This window comes from Pituophis catenifer, unplaced genomic scaffold, assembly GCF_029215685.1.
Source record: "Pituophis catenifer annectens isolate HBS135680 unplaced genomic scaffold, rPitCat1.0.hap2 SCAF_4, whole genome shotgun sequence".
Classification (NCBI taxonomy): Eukaryota; Metazoa; Chordata; class Lepidosauria; order Squamata; family Colubridae; genus Pituophis; species Pituophis catenifer.
This window is the reverse complement of record NW_027256884.1, coordinates 123,256,681-123,273,800: the sequence shown is the minus strand read 5'-3', so window position 1 is coordinate 123,273,800 and position 17,120 is coordinate 123,256,681. Positions and strand designations below refer to the sequence as shown.

At 44.5% G+C, this 17,120-nt stretch overlaps 1 protein-coding gene across 1 annotated transcript in view; it reads right to left on the bottom strand.

Annotated features, from left to right (window-relative positions):
- Nucleotides 1-15,911, bottom strand: part of ME3 (malic enzyme 3) — a 137,867-nt gene extending 121,956 nt beyond the window's left edge. The window contains exon 1 of the mRNA XM_070942925.1: nucleotides 15,694-15,911. Coding sequence (XP_070799026.1) covers nucleotides 15,694-15,888 — 195 coding nt within the window. The 5' untranslated portion in view covers nucleotides 15,889-15,911. The remainder of the gene's footprint in view (nucleotides 1-15,693) is intronic.
- Between the last annotated feature and the right edge of the window lie 1,209 nt (nucleotides 15,912-17,120).

The window sequence follows — 17,120 nt, the reverse complement described above, 5'->3', positions numbered from 1 at the left end:
TTTAAAATCCATAAACTGCATCAGCCGAGAAAAATTTCCCAACAGAGGTTTGAACTGGCATGAAATCCAGAGTGCTTTCTGGCTGGTTTACACCTGTAATTAGCTATCTCCCCACTCTGCCCCCCACCACACACCCCGAGCATCTGAGTCACGCTTCAGTCTCCGATGAAATGCAAACACAGCTGTGTGATTTTTGTTCCTGCCAAGATCTTCATGAGATTTTTCATTATTACATAAGATTTAGCCGCTGTAACAGATAAGCTCAAAATGGCACAGGCTTCGGATCGGGTCGCACCCAGGTGCCGTCTCTCTCCTCTTGGAGATGCTGCAACTCTGCACGTTTTGGTTTAGAATGTGGAATAGAATAAAAGAGTTGGAAGGGACCTTGGAGGTCATCTAGACCAACCCACTGCCCAAGCAGGAGACCCAACACCATTTCTGATAGATGGCAGTCCAGTCTCTTTTTGAAAGCCTCCAGTGATGAAGCTCCCACAACTTCCGAAGGCAACTTCTGTTCCATGGGTGGATTGCTCTCACTGTCAGAAAATTTCTCCTTATTTTTAGGTTGAATCTCTCCTTGATTAGTTTCCATCCATTATTCCTTGTCTGGCCTTCAGGCGCTTTGTAAAACAGGTTGACCCCCTCCTCTCTGTGGCAGCCCCTCCAATATTGGGAGACTGCTATCATGTCTCCCCTGGTCCTTCTCTTCACTAGACTAGCCATGCCCTGTTCCTGCAACCGTTCGTCGTATGTTTTATCTTCCAGTCCCCTAATCATCTTGGTTGCTCTCCTCTGCACTTTTTCTAGAGTCTCAGCATCTTTTTTTTATAGTGTGGTGACCAAAACTGGATGCAGGATTCTAGGTGCTCTACTCTATAAATCCATAGTAAGACTCAGAGGTGGGTTTCAGCAGGTTCTGACCAGTTCTGGAGAACCAGTAGTGGAAATTTTGAGAAGTTCAGTGAACTGGCAAATACCACCTCTAGCTGGCCCCAGAGTGCGGTGGGAATGGAGATTTTGCAATATCCTTCCCGTAGGAATGGAGAGGGAATGGGGATTTTGCAGTGTCCTTTCCCTGGAATGGGATGGGAATGGAGATTTTGCAGTATCTTTCCCCTGCCACACCCACAAAGCCACACCACGCTCACAGAACCGGTAGTAAAAAAATTTGGATTTCACCACTGACTCAGATTGTTGGGGGCCGATAGGCTGACTCTGTAAACTGCTTAGAGAGAGCTGTAAAGCACTGTAGCAGTATATAAATTTAAGTGCAATTGTGAAGGAAGGAAGGAAGGAAAGAAGGAGGGAGGGAGGGAGGGAGGGAGGGAGGGAGGGAAGGAAGAAGGAGCGAGCTGTGGTGGTGCAGTGGTTAGAATGCAGTATAGCAGGTTAACTCTGCTGACTGCCAGCAGTTCGATCCTGAACGGGCTCAAGGTTGACTCAGCCTTCCATCCTTCCAAGGTGGGTAAAATGAGGATTGTTGGGGGCAATATGCTGACTCTGTAAACCGCTTAGAGAGGGCTGGAAAGCACTGTGAAGCGGTATATAAGTCTGAAGTTATTTATTTATTTATTTATTTATTTATTTATTTATTTATTTATTTATTTATTTTGACGCATTTCTATGGGACTCTGGGCGGCTTACAACAAAGAATAAAACAATGCGAACAATCCCATAAAAAATGTTAAAAAGAAAAACATTAAAACATTAAAATCTTTAAAAACGTTAAAACACATGCACTCCAATTGGTGGCCGGGTCTTGCAAGATCATTATAACGAGATCAACGGCCCCAGGCCTGCCGGAAGAGCCAGGTCTTCACCGCTTTGCGGAAGGCCAATAGGGTGGGGGCGGTCCGGACCTCAGGAGGTAATTGGTTCCAGAGAGCCGGGGCAGCCACAGAGAAGGCCCTCCCGCATGGGCCCGCCAGCCAACATTGTTTAGCTGACGGGACCCGGAGGAGACTGACTCTGTGGGATCTTAGCGGTTGCTGGAAGCTATGTGGTAGAAGGTGGTCTCGAAGATAGCCTGGCCCTGAGCCATATATGTCTTTAAAGGTAATGACCAACACCTTGAATTGCACCCGGAGACCAATAGGGAGCCAGTGCAGCTCGCGGAGAATTGGTGTAATGTGGGTGTATCTAGGTGCACCTACTATAACTCACGCGGCTGCATTCTGGACCAACTGTAGTCTCCGAACACTTTTCAAGGGTAGCCCCATGCAAGTGCTATTGCTATCTCCTTCACCTTTAATTAATTACATTTGCACATGGCTATATACCAAATTTCCACATGTCTATAATTGCATGCAGGCATTACTTAACACAGAGTTTTGGGGTCACTTTGAATTTTCATTAAAAAAAAAAAAAAGCACTGGAAGGACCTGGATATGTCCACTCCATTCCAGTCTTTTAAACATCCCTTTTTCCAGGAAGAAAAGATGCATGCTGAATTAATGGCAGTCAGTCTTGTCCTGCCTTTCACATCCTACCTTGAAATGCCCGAAAAGAAAGGACATTACAGGTAATTTGATCCAATTTTTAAAATTGCATGATGAAACCGTTCTGCGGACAGAAGAAAAAGCTGAGATGATGAAAAAAGATTCAGTATATCATTGGGAGCTTTATTTAAAAAAAAGGAATACTGCAGGTATATGTGCATTCATCAATTAATGGTGCTGAAATTTTGATAACCTATTAATCATAACAGCTTAGATCTTAAAATAACATAAGAATGGAATTTTCCATCTTTTTCTCTGAACTTTTAGCTTCCTAGATCCCATCTCTCATTGATTTATTTGCCTGTACAGTGGTGTAAAGGTGAAAAAAAAAATATCACGGGAAACTTGTTTTATGGAATTTTCTTAACTTAGTTTTGCAGCAAATGTCTTATGTGGATCACTGAATGGGCCAGTGATGACTAACCTTTTTGCCATCATGTGCCAAAAGCGGGGGCAACGCGGGGGGTCGTGCATGTGCGTGCCCACACCCATAATGCAATGCCCCCCGTGCATGTGCGTGCGACCCCTCCAATTTCCCCACGCATGCGCGTGTGACCCCCCTGTGCTCCCCCGCCCCCCACGCATGCACATGTGACCCCCCACCCCCACACACGCATCTCCCATGTCCCACCCCTGCACCAGAGAACCGAAAATCAGCTGGTCGGCGGGAGGGTGTGCACATTCACGGTGGACTGAGCTGGACGACGGCTCGCGTGCCCGCAGAGAGGGTTCCGTGTGCCACCTGTGACACGCATGCCATAGGTTCGCCATCATGGGAATAGGCCCAGACAGGCAATGTCTAAATTTGATAAGCAAATAAATTTACTAGAACGCAGACTTAGAAGTGGGGAGTTAATGTGTGGTATCATCTCAGAATCTAAAAAGACCTCAAATTCTGAATGTTCCTTTCCAATTCTAGATCTCTGTAATTTCATTACAAAACTGCAGTGGTGTTTTGCCCCAGCTACGGACCCCAAAGAACGCAGCACACACAAAGTCCGTTCAAACCTTAGTTTACTAAATAAACCAGTTTTTTACAACAACGGCTGTTAATTAACTGCATTAACAGCCGCCAAGAATTCAAAGAATAATACTGAAAGCTTACTGCGGTTGGCAGAATGCCCAGAAGCAATTTGCAGGAAGATGATAAGATAAGCAAGACAAGACACGAAAGTATGTGAACGAAGTTGTTCCCTGCAAATTGCTTCAGTAAGCGTTCCTGCTTAAATAGGCTAAGGGAGTGGCCAGTTAGCCCCAAGCCTTACTCTCGAGGAGACCTTCTCCTGAGGAGCCACTCCTGCCTTTTGACAGCTCTGCGCACCCATGCATCAAGAAGAGGCTCCTCCTCTTTGTCCTCTTCACTTAAGGAGCTTCTGGAGGTTCTGAAGGCCCTGACTGAATCCCCACCTCTGGCACCACATCTTCTCCAGCCTCCTCATTGTCTGACTTGAGTGCCAGATGCACAGGCTGCTGGCACAGCACCACACCAGCCTCCTCGCTGTCTGAATCAGCTACTAGCTGCACAGGCTGCGTACGGGCCACAACAAGTGGATGGAATTATTTAGACTCCAATCATTCATTTATTTTATTGAATTTACAGCATATAGCTGCCCATCTCACTTGCATGTGACTCTACAACAGGGGTGTCAAACTTGATTTCATTGAGGGCTGCATCTGGGTTGTGTTTGGCCTCGGGGAGGGCGGGGGGCGTGGTGTGGCCAGCATGATGTCACTCCTGTTGGGGGGGGTACCTGTGGTGGCCCGAGTGCTCTGCCAGCGAACATGGGCTCCTGGGCCCCATTTGTGGCCATGACCGCCTTCTGCAGCCCTCTGCCAGTGAAAACGGAGCCCCGAGCTACATTTTTGTTGGCAGAGGGCTGCAGGAGGCCGTCATTGCTGAAAACAGAGCCTGGGATGGCCATGGGCAACCCTCCCGAGCTCCGTTTTCGCAGGCAGAGGCACTGCAGGCTTGTCCTTCGCTGTTTCCAGGGTAGCCCCATGATCATAGGGGAGGCTGTAATGGTTTTAAGTGTGAAAAACAATCAGAGGTCCTTTTTTTCCCCAGTGCCATTGAAACTTTGAACGGTCACTAAATGAATGGCTGTAAGTCAAGGACTACCTGTAACGGGCCGTGAAAATCATCTTGAAAGACAGAAAAACAACCACAGCCTAGACAATAGTCTGGTCAGAGAAATCTGAGTCCAAACCATGAAAAGTGGTGGAAAAAGCATCTCAGAATTCAACTCTCTCTCCCTCAGGATCATAAAAGCAGGAGGGGGAACACTTTCAGATGTGCAGAGTTCCCTCACTATAATCTTACAATAATAATAGTACAGGTAGTCCTCAACGTACGACCACAATTGAGCCCAAAGTTTCTGTTGCTAAGCAAGATTTAAGCGAATTTTGTCCAGAGGTGGGATTCCCTTACCTTCCCTATCGGTTCGCAAATGTAAATAAATAAATAAATAAATAAATAATTTTATTTCTATACCGCCCTTCTCCCGAAGGACTCAGGGCGGTGTACAGCCAATTTAAAAACACAACACACAACAATAATTAAAAATTAAAATAATTACATAGATTTGGCCAATTTAAAACCCCAAACATTTAAAATACCCCAATTAAAATTATTAAGTTGATAGCCCTGCCTGGCGGAATAACAGGGTCTTCAGTGCGCAACGAAACACTCGGAGGTCGGAGATCTTGCGTATTTCCGGGGGCAGTTCATTCCACAGGGCTGGGGCTCCCACAGAAAAGGCCCTCCCCCTGGGCGTCGCCAGCCGACATAACTTGGCCGATGGCACCCTGAGGAGACCCTCTCTGTGGGAGCGGACTGGTCGGTGGGAGGCTATTGGTGGCAGAAGACGGTCTCGAAGGTACCCGGGTCCTATGCCATGGAGCGCTTTAAAGGTGGTAACCAACACCTTGAATCGCACCCGGAAGACCACTGGGAGCCAGTGCAGCTCGCGCAGGAGGGGTGTCACGCGGGCACAACGAGTTGCGCCCATAACCACCCGCGCGGCCGCATTCTGGACCAGTTGGAGCCTCCGAGTGCTCTTCAAGGGGAGCCCCATGTAGAGAGCATTACAATAGTCCAGCCGGGAGGTGACAAGGGCATGAGTGACCGTGCGCAAGGCGTCCCGGTTCAGAAAGGGCCGCAACTGTAATGTAAGCACACGTGCCACCTCTGTGCATGCATACGGCCTTCTGCGCATACGCAGTAGTCGCACATTACATCCGGGCGGGTGGACGGAGCCTCCCGCAGTCGCCAATACAGGTTCGCGCGATCCGGAGAGAACCGGCTGAATCCCACCACTGATTTTGTCCCATTTTACAACCTTTCTTGCCACAGTTGTTAAGTGAATCACTTACTGTTGTTAAGTTAGCTAGAAAGATGTTCAGTGAACCTGGTGTTCTGTCCCCGTCCCACACACGCACCCCCACAGATGGCCCAGAGTTAATAAGCCACACGACAAAATCTTTGAAGATAAAGCTGGCAGCAACCCAGTGGCTAGCTGCCAATTCAGACTTTACTCACACAAAACAAAGATTAGACTGCAAGCATTCCGATAAAGCAGGCAAAGTTTCAGCAATACAAAGATTAGTCCAAATGCAGTCCGACAAGGCAGGCAGAAGTCCAGTAACGCAGAGATCATGGATTATTTCTAGTTTTTGCTCGTCACAAACTGAACCGGCCACCACACCCACATTTATACCCTGTGGGGTGTGGTCAAGTGACCCAGCTAATCTCTGGCACACCTTCCCCTCTGCTGCGCACGCTTCTCCCTGTGCCGCTGCCAAGGATCCAGCCAGCACTTATCTCCTTCGTCGCTGTCCACCTGTGGCTGCGGGGACGTGCTTGGCTCTGGGCCTATCTCTTGGCCTTTGGTGTCCTCCGGAGGCATTGCCAGAGAGGAGGGTCCTGGAGAGGGAGGCCTTGCCAACTCCTCTCCCTCACTCTCAGAGTCTGCATCTGTCGATAGCCCAGGCTCAGGCAACGGAGCCACAACACCTGGCTTCCCCCCATTGACTTTGCTTGTCAGATGGTCGCAAAAGGGAATCACTCAACCCCGGGACACTGCAACTGTCATAAATATGAGTCAGTTGCCAAGGGTCTGAATTTTGATCACGTGACCATGGGGATGCTGCAGTGGTTGTAAGTGTGAAAAATGGTCCTGTCACTTTTTTCAGTGCCCTTGTAAGTTTGAGCGGTCAGTAAATGGACTGTTGTAAGTCAAATACTACCCGTATTAGTATTCCTGGTTTTCTAGCCTGAACTATCATGAAGGCAGGGGTGAAATTCCCTTACAGTCCCTACTGGTTCTCAAATGTGTTCGTGCCGTCATCCACACATGCGCAAAGCCTTCTGTGCATGCACAGAGGCTTAAAATCATCGCAAAAAAGCAACGTCATGATGTCCACGTGGGTGGGTGGAGCCTCCTGCAGCCACCGCTACCGGTTTACCCAAACCGGATTGAACCGGCTGAATTTCACCCCTGCATGAACGCTTGTATCCAAACCTGGTAGTCGATTCATTTTTTGTTTCCTACTACACCTGCAGACAACTCTCAACCATATGGTGGAAAAGTAGACAATGAAATACACAAGAGTGTTTGGATAAGGGAATGCCTCTGAAACCGAAGCTCTACATTTTCTAAAACTGCTTTCAAATCCCTTCATTCATGGTAGCACAATCACCCAACGCAGAGGAAAATCACACATAATCTCTAAAAGAAAACAACGTGGATTGCCTGGCAGCCAAAGCATACTGTGTACTTTAGCACTGATTATATAGACTTGCTATTTCTTCCAATAACCAGTGCTTAGAAGTGCATTTATGGATTGACATACTGTACTGCTCATCCGTAATTCCCCTCAGTGAATTTACATAGAAAACGAAAGAAAAGACAAACAACGGGGGGGGGGGGGGGGGAAGCATCGTATAGAATTAAGGACAACCTATTAAATAATTTACTTTTGCACTTTGGAACGAAAAAAAAAGTTGCATTATGCAACAATGGATTTCAAATTGCCGTATGTCTAATTGTTTTGCCCTCCGCTTCTATTATTATGACATGCAAGATAAGCATCTAAAATTGCTCGTTTGATCCTATACACAATTACTCTTAATTTAAAACTAAGCCTTTTACACTCAAGTAAGTGGGGAGTTGGAATTAAGCCCAGCTGAATTCAATAAAAAGGCATGTTTTAATACATTCCTCATTCACAATAATCTAGGATAAAGCAGAAATTATGCGCAGTTTATAAATGGAATACAGCCTTATTTGAAGATGGTTACCTGTCTAATATAATTACAGTTTGATCCTGGCAAACAAGCGTCAAGTGAAAAAGAAAAGGAAGATTTAGAAATGCCTATTAAATATAAAAGCTAGGTTAGAACTTCCATATAAAAGTACAACATATCTCTGATACAAGAAGATAAATAGCTTTTGCCTGTCCAGTTGTGTCCGACTCTACGGGATGGTCATCTCCATTTCTTAGCCATGGGAGCCAGCATTGTCCAAGATGATTCTGTGGGTCATATGGCCAGCATGACTATATACTGAGATGCACGGAATGCTGTTACGTTCCCACCAAAGTGGTACCTATTTATCTACTCGTATTAGCATGCTTTTGAAACTGCTAGGTGGGCTGGAGCTGGAGCAAGGAACAGGAGCTCACCCCATCACACAGCACTCGGGTCTCAAACCCAGACTGTCAGCTTTCCAACTGACAAGCTCAGCGCCTTTAACCACTGAGTCATTGTGCTCCCCTACTAAAAGATATATGTAAGGAACTAAGTTACCATTATGTTTCTTATGGGAACTGTAAGAAAGATAAATATTATATTTCCTCTTCATCTGGTTTCTCTTTATCTGTATAATTGTAAAGCTGGGCTAACATATTAATCGGCTTAAAGTCACCCATTGATTTTCCATGGCTGAAGCTAGCTTTGGATATCCATCATCCTAGTTGACAGAGATCCCTATTTTAAGCACTACATGGGAAAAAAAGTACAGAACTGAAACATTCATGATAAGACCCAGTATCTAAAGAGCAAAGTTCTTGCTCTTGCGTTTCATTTCCTTGAAACGTCTACAATAAAGCTGTTGTTGAAGACACCTGGGAAGCTTGAATGATTCCAAAATGCAGAGGCCTCTTTGCAAATAGGGGTAGCAGATTTACCGTGTTGCCCCAAAAATAAGACCCTGTCGTATTTTTTTGAACCCCTAAATAAGCGCTTGGCCTTATTTTCGGGGAGGTCTTATTATTTTGGGGCGCATGGAGCAAGACGGGGCTCCCCTTGCCATCTTACCTGTTTTCCAGCTCTGTCTCCCTAACCCTAACCAGAAGAAATGGTGGGGACCAGTTGTGCATGTGGTTAAATATTTTCAGGGAGGGCTTATTTTCGGGGAGGGCTTATTTTCGGGGTGTGTGTTATTTTAATGCATGCACTCAAAAGCCCGATTGGGCTTACTATCCGGAGAGGTCTTATTTTGGGGAAAACACGGGTAGCAATGTTGTATCTGCACTGTGGTTGCTGCTTAAGATCCTGGTTTGTTTCAAGGTCAAACTAAAAGACTGGTTATCAACAATCGTATCAATCAGACGTCCACCATACCACATCTCCTGTCCAGATATTTCCTGTCCTGTGTGATCTTTGAAGGTAGAATGCTGGGTCTTCATTCCACAGGAGGTAAGAAGGGTGTGGGTGGATTTAATTGATTACATAAATAAATAAAAATAAAAATAAAACTTCTACGTGCTTTTGCAAATCTTCCCAAGTTGAATAGGCCTTTGGGGGAGAACGGATGGTCCAGAATGGCACACATACGCACCAATTTCTTTCTCTCTCTCTCTCTCATTCACACATACAAAGACATAGAATCTTCCCCAGAGTATTGCCTGAACAGTCTATAACAGGGTGTCAAACTCGATCCCATCGCAGGCTGTGTCGGGATTTTGTTTGTCCTTGGGGGGCCAGGGTAGGTGTGGCCTGGTCATCGCAGCCGATTGGGTGGGCATGGCCAGGGCTGGGGCGGAACAGGTTGGTCTCTCACTGCATCCGGGACGGTCCTGTGGGCCAACTCCACAGCTTATAGCTGGCCAGATCCTGCCTGTGGGCCGCATGTTTGACACATCTGGTCCAGTGGTGAAATATAAAATTTGTTACTACCGGTTCGATGGGCGTGGCTTGGTGGTCGTGGGGTAATGTGACTGGGTGGGCATGGCCAATTTTTTTTTTTAATTTTTAAAAGCATTTTTTCTACAACCTCTTTGGCGAAGAGGTTGTAAAAAAATCCTTTCAAAAGGCTCTGACGATCCAAGCTGAGTTGCCTGATCAGCAGAGTCTTTTTTAAAAAGCCTCTGACAATCATGCAACTCAACTTTCTTGCAACTCATGCAAAGAAAAAAGAGGTTTTTTTCTTTTAAAAGCCTTTGACAATCCCAGCTGAGCCACGCGATCATCCGAGGCTTTTTTTTTTTTACTTTTAAAAGCATTTTTTCGGCCAAAGAGGTTGTAGAAAAAATGCTTTTAAAAGTAAAAATAAGCCTCTGATGATTATGCTGCTCAGCTGGGCATAGGGGGTTGGACAGGGATTTTTATTTATTTATTTTTTTTTTAATTTGATTTATATGCCGCCCTTCTCCGGAGACTCAGGGCAGCTTACAATGCGTTAAGCAATAGCCTTCATACTTTTGTATATTTATACAAAGTCAGCTTATTGGGTCCTCAATTTACCTACCTTAGAAAGGATGGAAGACTGAGTCAACCTTGAGCCTGGCAAGATTCCTACAGTGGAAAGAAAAAAAACACCTCCTGCATCTTTCCCCTCCCTTCGCCCCATAACTAATCCCTCCCCCGTTTCTTATGGCAGCTGAAGCAGGCAAAGCTGAGGCTGACAAACTTACTAATTAAGTTCGAATTAAGTTAAATTAATTACAGCTGGAGTTAAATTACAATGCATTAGTCTGCTGAGCTATCCAGGCTCCTACCGGTTCTCTGAATCACCCGCCTCCATCGCTACCGGATCGGGTGAACCGGGATCATTTCACCCCTGGTCTGGTCTATAAAGTGTGTATGTACAGTAAACATGTATATGAGTATCTGTTACAGGTGGGTTCAATCCTAGTTTTTCTCCCTAGCTCTGTTATCAAAAGTCCCAAACCAACTTCCCATAATGTTCCTTTGCTCATACGCAATGCAGAGCTAAAACTTGTGCTAGTTTGGCTCACTAAGCCAAACTTTACCGTGATGGATAAGTTACAAGTCCTTGACTTGCCACCACAATTGAGCCCCAAATTTCGGTTGCTAAGGGAAACATTTGTTAAGTGAATTTTGACCCTTTTACGACCTTTCTTGCCACAGTTGTTAAGTGAATCACTGCAGCTGTTAAGTTAGTAACCTGGTTGTTAAGTGAATCTGGCTTCCCCATTGACTTTGTCCGAAGGTCACAAAAGGTGATTACATGATCCCCCGGTCACTGCACCGTCATAAATATGAGTCAGTTGCCAAGTGCCCAAATTTTGATCACATGACCGTAGGGACACTGCAACGGTCATAAGTGTTGGTAGTACAGTGGTTTAAAGCACCCTGCAATTAATTTTCTATTACTTTCAGACCTCAAGATTACCTGCAATTAACACAGCTGCCTGCAATTACTGCAGGTTCGAATCTCACCAGGCTCAAGGTTGACTCAGCCTTCCATCCTTTCTAAGGTAGGTTAAATGAGGACCCAGTTTGTGGGGGCAATAAGCTGACTTTGTATAAATATACAAAAGTATGAAGGCTATTGCTTAACGCACTGTAAGCCGCCCTGAGTCTCCGGAGAAGGCAGCATATAAATCAAATTAAAAAAAAAAAGTGTGAAACATGGTCATAAGTCACTTTTTTCAGTGCTGTTGTAACTTTGAACAAAATGTTGTAAGTCAGGGACTACCTGTATTCCACACTTCGCATATGTTTAAGTCTTCAAGAGTATTTTTTTTTTTAGCATAACTTGAATTTCAGATGCTGGCAAATGAACTGTACAAGTTATTTGTAAGGAAAAACCTGGCAAAACCATTTGCTCCTTTGTAAAATATTGCACTGGCTTGATTGATTTATTTTCAGTTTGGTTGCCACCCTGAGTAGAAGATACATGAATTTGCAAAACACACCGAGTGGTCCACAAGATTTAGAAGATAAAATCCCAGCCCAAGTTTTAGTTTTGCATTGCATGCTTGCTGCATTGCACACACACACAAAAAAGTTATTCAAAAGCACTGACAAGTCAGAAGTATCTTTCCCCTTTCTTGAAAAAAAATAAAACAAAACTGATGACTAATGAATTATCAATCTGCCTTGCTTGCAGAGGCATTTTTCCAAAAGATAGGGGAAGTTTCACTCCAAAGTACATATAATATTTACACACACTATTCTTTCTATATAACTAACGACACAACTACCGTTAAATCATCACCAGAAGTGTGCAAAAAAATAAATAAATAAAATAAATAAATACAGGTAGTCCTCGACTTATGACCGTAATTGAGCCTGCGGTTTCGGTTCTAGGTTGTGACGGTTGTAAAACCCACATACAAAAGATTGTACAACCTTTTTTCGCAGAGGTCATAAAATGAATACGGTGTTTGTAAAGCAAACGCCACGGTTGTTAAGCGAACCCAACGTTCACTATGGGACAGTTTTCGCTGGAAAGAAAGCTTCATCAATGGAGGTCGTATGACTGGAGGGGCACTGCAAACGGCCATAAATGCAGGCCAGTTGATGGGTGCCCAAAATGCTGTCACATAACCACAATGGGGTGTGTATATCTGGGTCACAAGTCTCTTCTTTGGGGATCCGTCATAACTTTGAACAATCGCTAAATAACCAGTTGTAAGTTGAGGACTACTCGTATGCAACCTCTTGGCGACAGAGGAAGCTAAATGGCCAAGACACCTCCAATTTTACGCGGGAGAAAACCCGAATAACCAAAGACCTACATATATATATATTTATATATATATATATATGTTAAGAATTGTCCTAAAAATGCGAGTTCCAGGTATAGTTATAGAAGAGGCGATAGACATCACGATCTCCGGAATGTTTAAAAGTTTAAAAGCTTAGCACAAGTTTTAAAATAAAAAATTTTAAATAATGAATTAGATATAGATATATATGTTTTATTTTCTTTATATATATATATACATATATATATATGTAGGTCTTTGGTTATTCGGGTCTTCTCCCACGTAAAATTGGAAGTGTCTTGGCGACGTTTCGACAAAGTCTCATTCGTCATCTTCAGGCTGGTGTTCTCGGCTTCGTGCTTCCAGGAGCAATTGTTTCGACTTTGTCGAAACGTCGCCAAGACACTTCCAATTTTACGTGGGAGAAGACCCGAATAACCAAAGACCTACATACAAACACCCGCGAAAACCTGAGAAAACAAATATATATATATATATATATATATATATATATATGGAATGCATATGCTATGCACCAGTTGTGGTATTCACTTACCTTCGCTACTGGTTCACAGATATGAGCACGTGCGCCTGCTCTGCGTATGCGCAGAGCCTTCTGCACATGCGCACAGCGTCTATGATGACGTCTGGGCAGGTGGGCAGAGACTCCCGCCACCGCCACTACCGGTTCGCCCGAACCGGTTAGAACCAGTAGAATCCCACCACTGCTATGCACTAATGAATATACTTTATCATGAGATAACAAGACTGGTTTCTTGTTATCTGACCTCTGACCTCCCTATTAATTATAAAGTATTCAGACGGGTGCCAACAGGCAATTGTGTATTTCCTATAAAATGCCTAGAAATGCAATTTTTTTTAAAAGAAGAGTGGCCAAATTTTTCGGCCAATTCAATAGCTGTTGAAAAGCCACTAGATCTAAACTGATTATGTCTCATCAAGCTGTTTTTGATTCCTGCCAAGTACAAAAATCTAGATATACTGAGTCATCTCTGGGTGGGATTTTTTTTATTGGATGTTTTGTATTGTAACATTGGTGGGTTTTTTTGATCTGTGACTGCACATAAACATTGATACCCAGATTTGCAGTACATGCCAAGACACAATACACCGGATCACAAACCACCCAATCCTATTTTAGCCTACAATAGAGCGTTGTCAGAATCCATTCACTACGTTAGAATTATAAAGATGAGCCACATGTGCAAGGTTGTTGTTTTTTTTAGTTGAAAACTATGACAAAGATTATCAGTCTTTTCTAGCTTAAGAACTAAATCATCACCATCACCCACCAACTTCATTTCATGAGATCAACCAATTTAAAAAGAATCCGACCCAAGGAGCTGCTGATCCAGTTCTACAGAGGAATTATTGAGTCTGTCATCTGCATCTCTATAACTGTATGGTTTGGTTCTGCAACCCAACAAGACAGACACAGACTTCAGAGGATCATTAGAACTGCAGAAAAAACAACGGCTACCAACCTGCCTTCCATTGAGGACCTATATACTGCACGAGTCAAAAAGAGGTCTAAGAAAATATTTACAGACCCCTCGCATCCTGGACATAAATTGTTTCAACTCCTATCCTCAAAACGATGCTATAGGGCACTGCACACCAGAACAACTAGACACAAGGACAGTATTTTCCCAAACGCCATCACTCTGCTAAACAAATAATTCCCTCAACACTGTCAAACTATTCACTAAGTCTGCACTACTATTCTTTCTTTATTTATTTATTAGTCATATTTCTATGCCGCCCACTCTCCGAGGACTCTGGACGGCTTACACCAAAGACAGTATACTAAATAGCATATTGCCCCCAACAATCAATCTTCTTATCGTTCCCACCACCCATCTCCTTCTACTTATGACTGTATGACTGTAACTTTGTTGCTTGTATCCTTACGATTTATATTGATATTGTTTCCTGATTGCTTATTTGTACCCTATGACTATCATTAAGTGTTGTACCTTATGATTCTTGATAAACGTATCTTTTCTTTTATGTACACCAAGACAAATTCCTTGTGTGTCCAATCACACTTGGCCAATAAAAAAATTCTATTCTATTCTATTCTATTCTATTCTATTCTATTCCATTCCATTCCATTCCATTCCATTCCATTCCATTAATTCTATTCTATTCTATTCTATTCTATTCTATTCTATTCTATTCTATTCTATTCTATTCTATTCTATTCTATTCTATTCTATTCCATTCCATTCCATTCCTTATTCTATTCTATTCTATTCTATTCTATTCTATTCTATTCTATTCTATTCCATTCCATTCCATTCCATTCCATCCCATTCCTTATTCTATTCTATTCTATTCTATTCTATTCTATTCTATTCTATTCTATTCTATTCTATTCTATTCTATTCTATTATTCTATTCTATTCTATTCTATTCCATTCCATCCCATTCCTTATTCTATTCTATTCTATTCTATTCCATTCTATTCTATTCCATTCCATTCCATTCCATTGCGCCCCTTCCAAAGCTTGTGCCTCTAGGTGTATTCAACTGAATCTCCAATCAGGAATGTACCATGATTGTAGCAACCAAGGAGGTCTGCTATGTAAATAGTTACCAGGGCAAATGAACCAGTGGGACATTTTATAATGTATCTTCAGGTCCAATGGAGGATAATAGGATAATGAGAACGTGGGTCAACTGTAGAGGGTCTCTGATCCTGAAAGACTTGGTGGCCTTTCTAAGTGGACCTTAGGAAAACAAATGCCAAGGAAGATGCATTGCCCTGAAAATCAGATGAGAAATGTAAAATCCACACTGTTTTAGAGGACAAAACTGAATCTGGGAGCAACAACCCATTGTGAGGTCTTCTTGTACAATAGTGATAACTGGATAGTATTAAGCAAAGTTTGGGGGGGGTCTCCCTCTCAGGTTTTAAGTCTGCTGGGGTCAGCAAACACACTATTTGGGGAAATCCATGGAGAATAACCTATGTGAACAATGGGATAATTTTATGTGAATTTCATGGTTCTATAAATAATTGTGTTGTGGGCATTTTTTAGCACAAAAAAAGTCCATTGTACACCTTCCTGTTCTAGACTGCAGAAATCCAGAGGGCCTCTAGGGCAGGGAAAAAAAGTTAGTTTTCACTAACTCTTTGCTGCCATCCAGAGGACACCTGGAGTAATGAAGCTCATTGAAGTTTAGGTCATATAGCCGGGGAGTTAGGTCAAACCTTGTTGAGCTGGGGATTCCTGGTGATGTCATAGCCCCTCTTCTTAATCCCCATCACTTTGGTGGCTGAAGGAGGGCACTCTCTGGAAGAGCAGGACCTATTGGGGGGCAAACTGCCAACTTGGAGCCCGGGCGTGACCCCCAGCAGTCGAAAGAGGCTGCCACCGCCTCTGCTTCTCAAGGACTTCAGCATCATGGATGGTCCTGCTGAGGAGGAGATCTGGCACCTGTGAGAAAAGGGAAGAGAGGTGAGCCAAAGCCAGAGAGAGAGAGGTGGGGTGGGATGGGGGTTCTCACCAGCGCGAGAAGGGGAAGGGGGCTCAAAGGAAGGGAGGACGGGTCATCTTCAAAGCAACCCAGCCCACCTAAAAGCCCAGTCAAAGCAAAAGAAGAGCTGGCGTTCTTACTTCCGTTCCTAAAAGCTTCCCTTGGCCGGATCGTCAAGAGCGCGCCCAATATAAGCAGCCTGGAGGCGATCTTCGGAAAGCGAAAGGAAACCCCAGGAAGCAGATCGGCCGCCGATCTTGGCAACCCGAAGACTGGCACTGGCAGCCGGAGGGCGCCTCCTCCTCCTCCTCCCTCCGCCGCTCACAATCCCCGCCTTCTTCTTCTTCCCCCCTCGCACCTCCCCCACCCCCAGCGATCCGGTGATCGGGTGAAAAGGACGGCGGGATCTACTTTGGATCTGCAGGAGGGAGAGAAGAGAACCCGAATTTGGAAAAAAAAAATTGGAAGGAGGGGAAGAAGGCGGGTGGGGGGGGAGGGGGAGGGGGAGGGAGATCTAGTTCCCCCCCCCGGGTTGCAACATCTGCAAAAGCGCTGCTAACGTCCCCCCCCCTCCCACCTCCGATGGACCACGGATGGTCAGCCGGGCCCTGCCTTGGAAGGAGATGGAGGAATCTGGGGTCCACCGCGGCCTGTAGCTGGAAAGCAGCAGCTCCCCAGATTTGGCCTGGACGGGCGGGGGAGGGGAAAGGGGGGGGGTCAAGATAATAATAATAATAATAATTTTATTTCTATACCGCCCTTCTCCCGAAGGACTCAGGGCGGTGTACAGCCAATTTAAAAACACAAGACACAACAATAATTAAAAATTAAAATAATTAAATAGATTTGGCCGATTTAAAACCCCAAAAATTTAAAATACCCCAATTTAAAATTATTAAGTTGATAGCCCGGCCTGGCAGAACAACAGGGTCTTCAATGCGCAACGAAACACCCGGAGGTCGGAGATCTTGCGTATTTCCGGGGGCAATTCATTCCAAAGGGCAGGGGCTCCCACAGAGAAGGCCCTCCCCCTGGGTGTCGCCAGCCGACATAACTTGGCCGATGGCACCCTGAGGAGACCCTCTCTGTGGGAGCGGACTGGTCGGTGAGAGGCTATTGGTGGCAGAAGACGGTCTCAAAGGTACCCGGGTCCTATGCCAT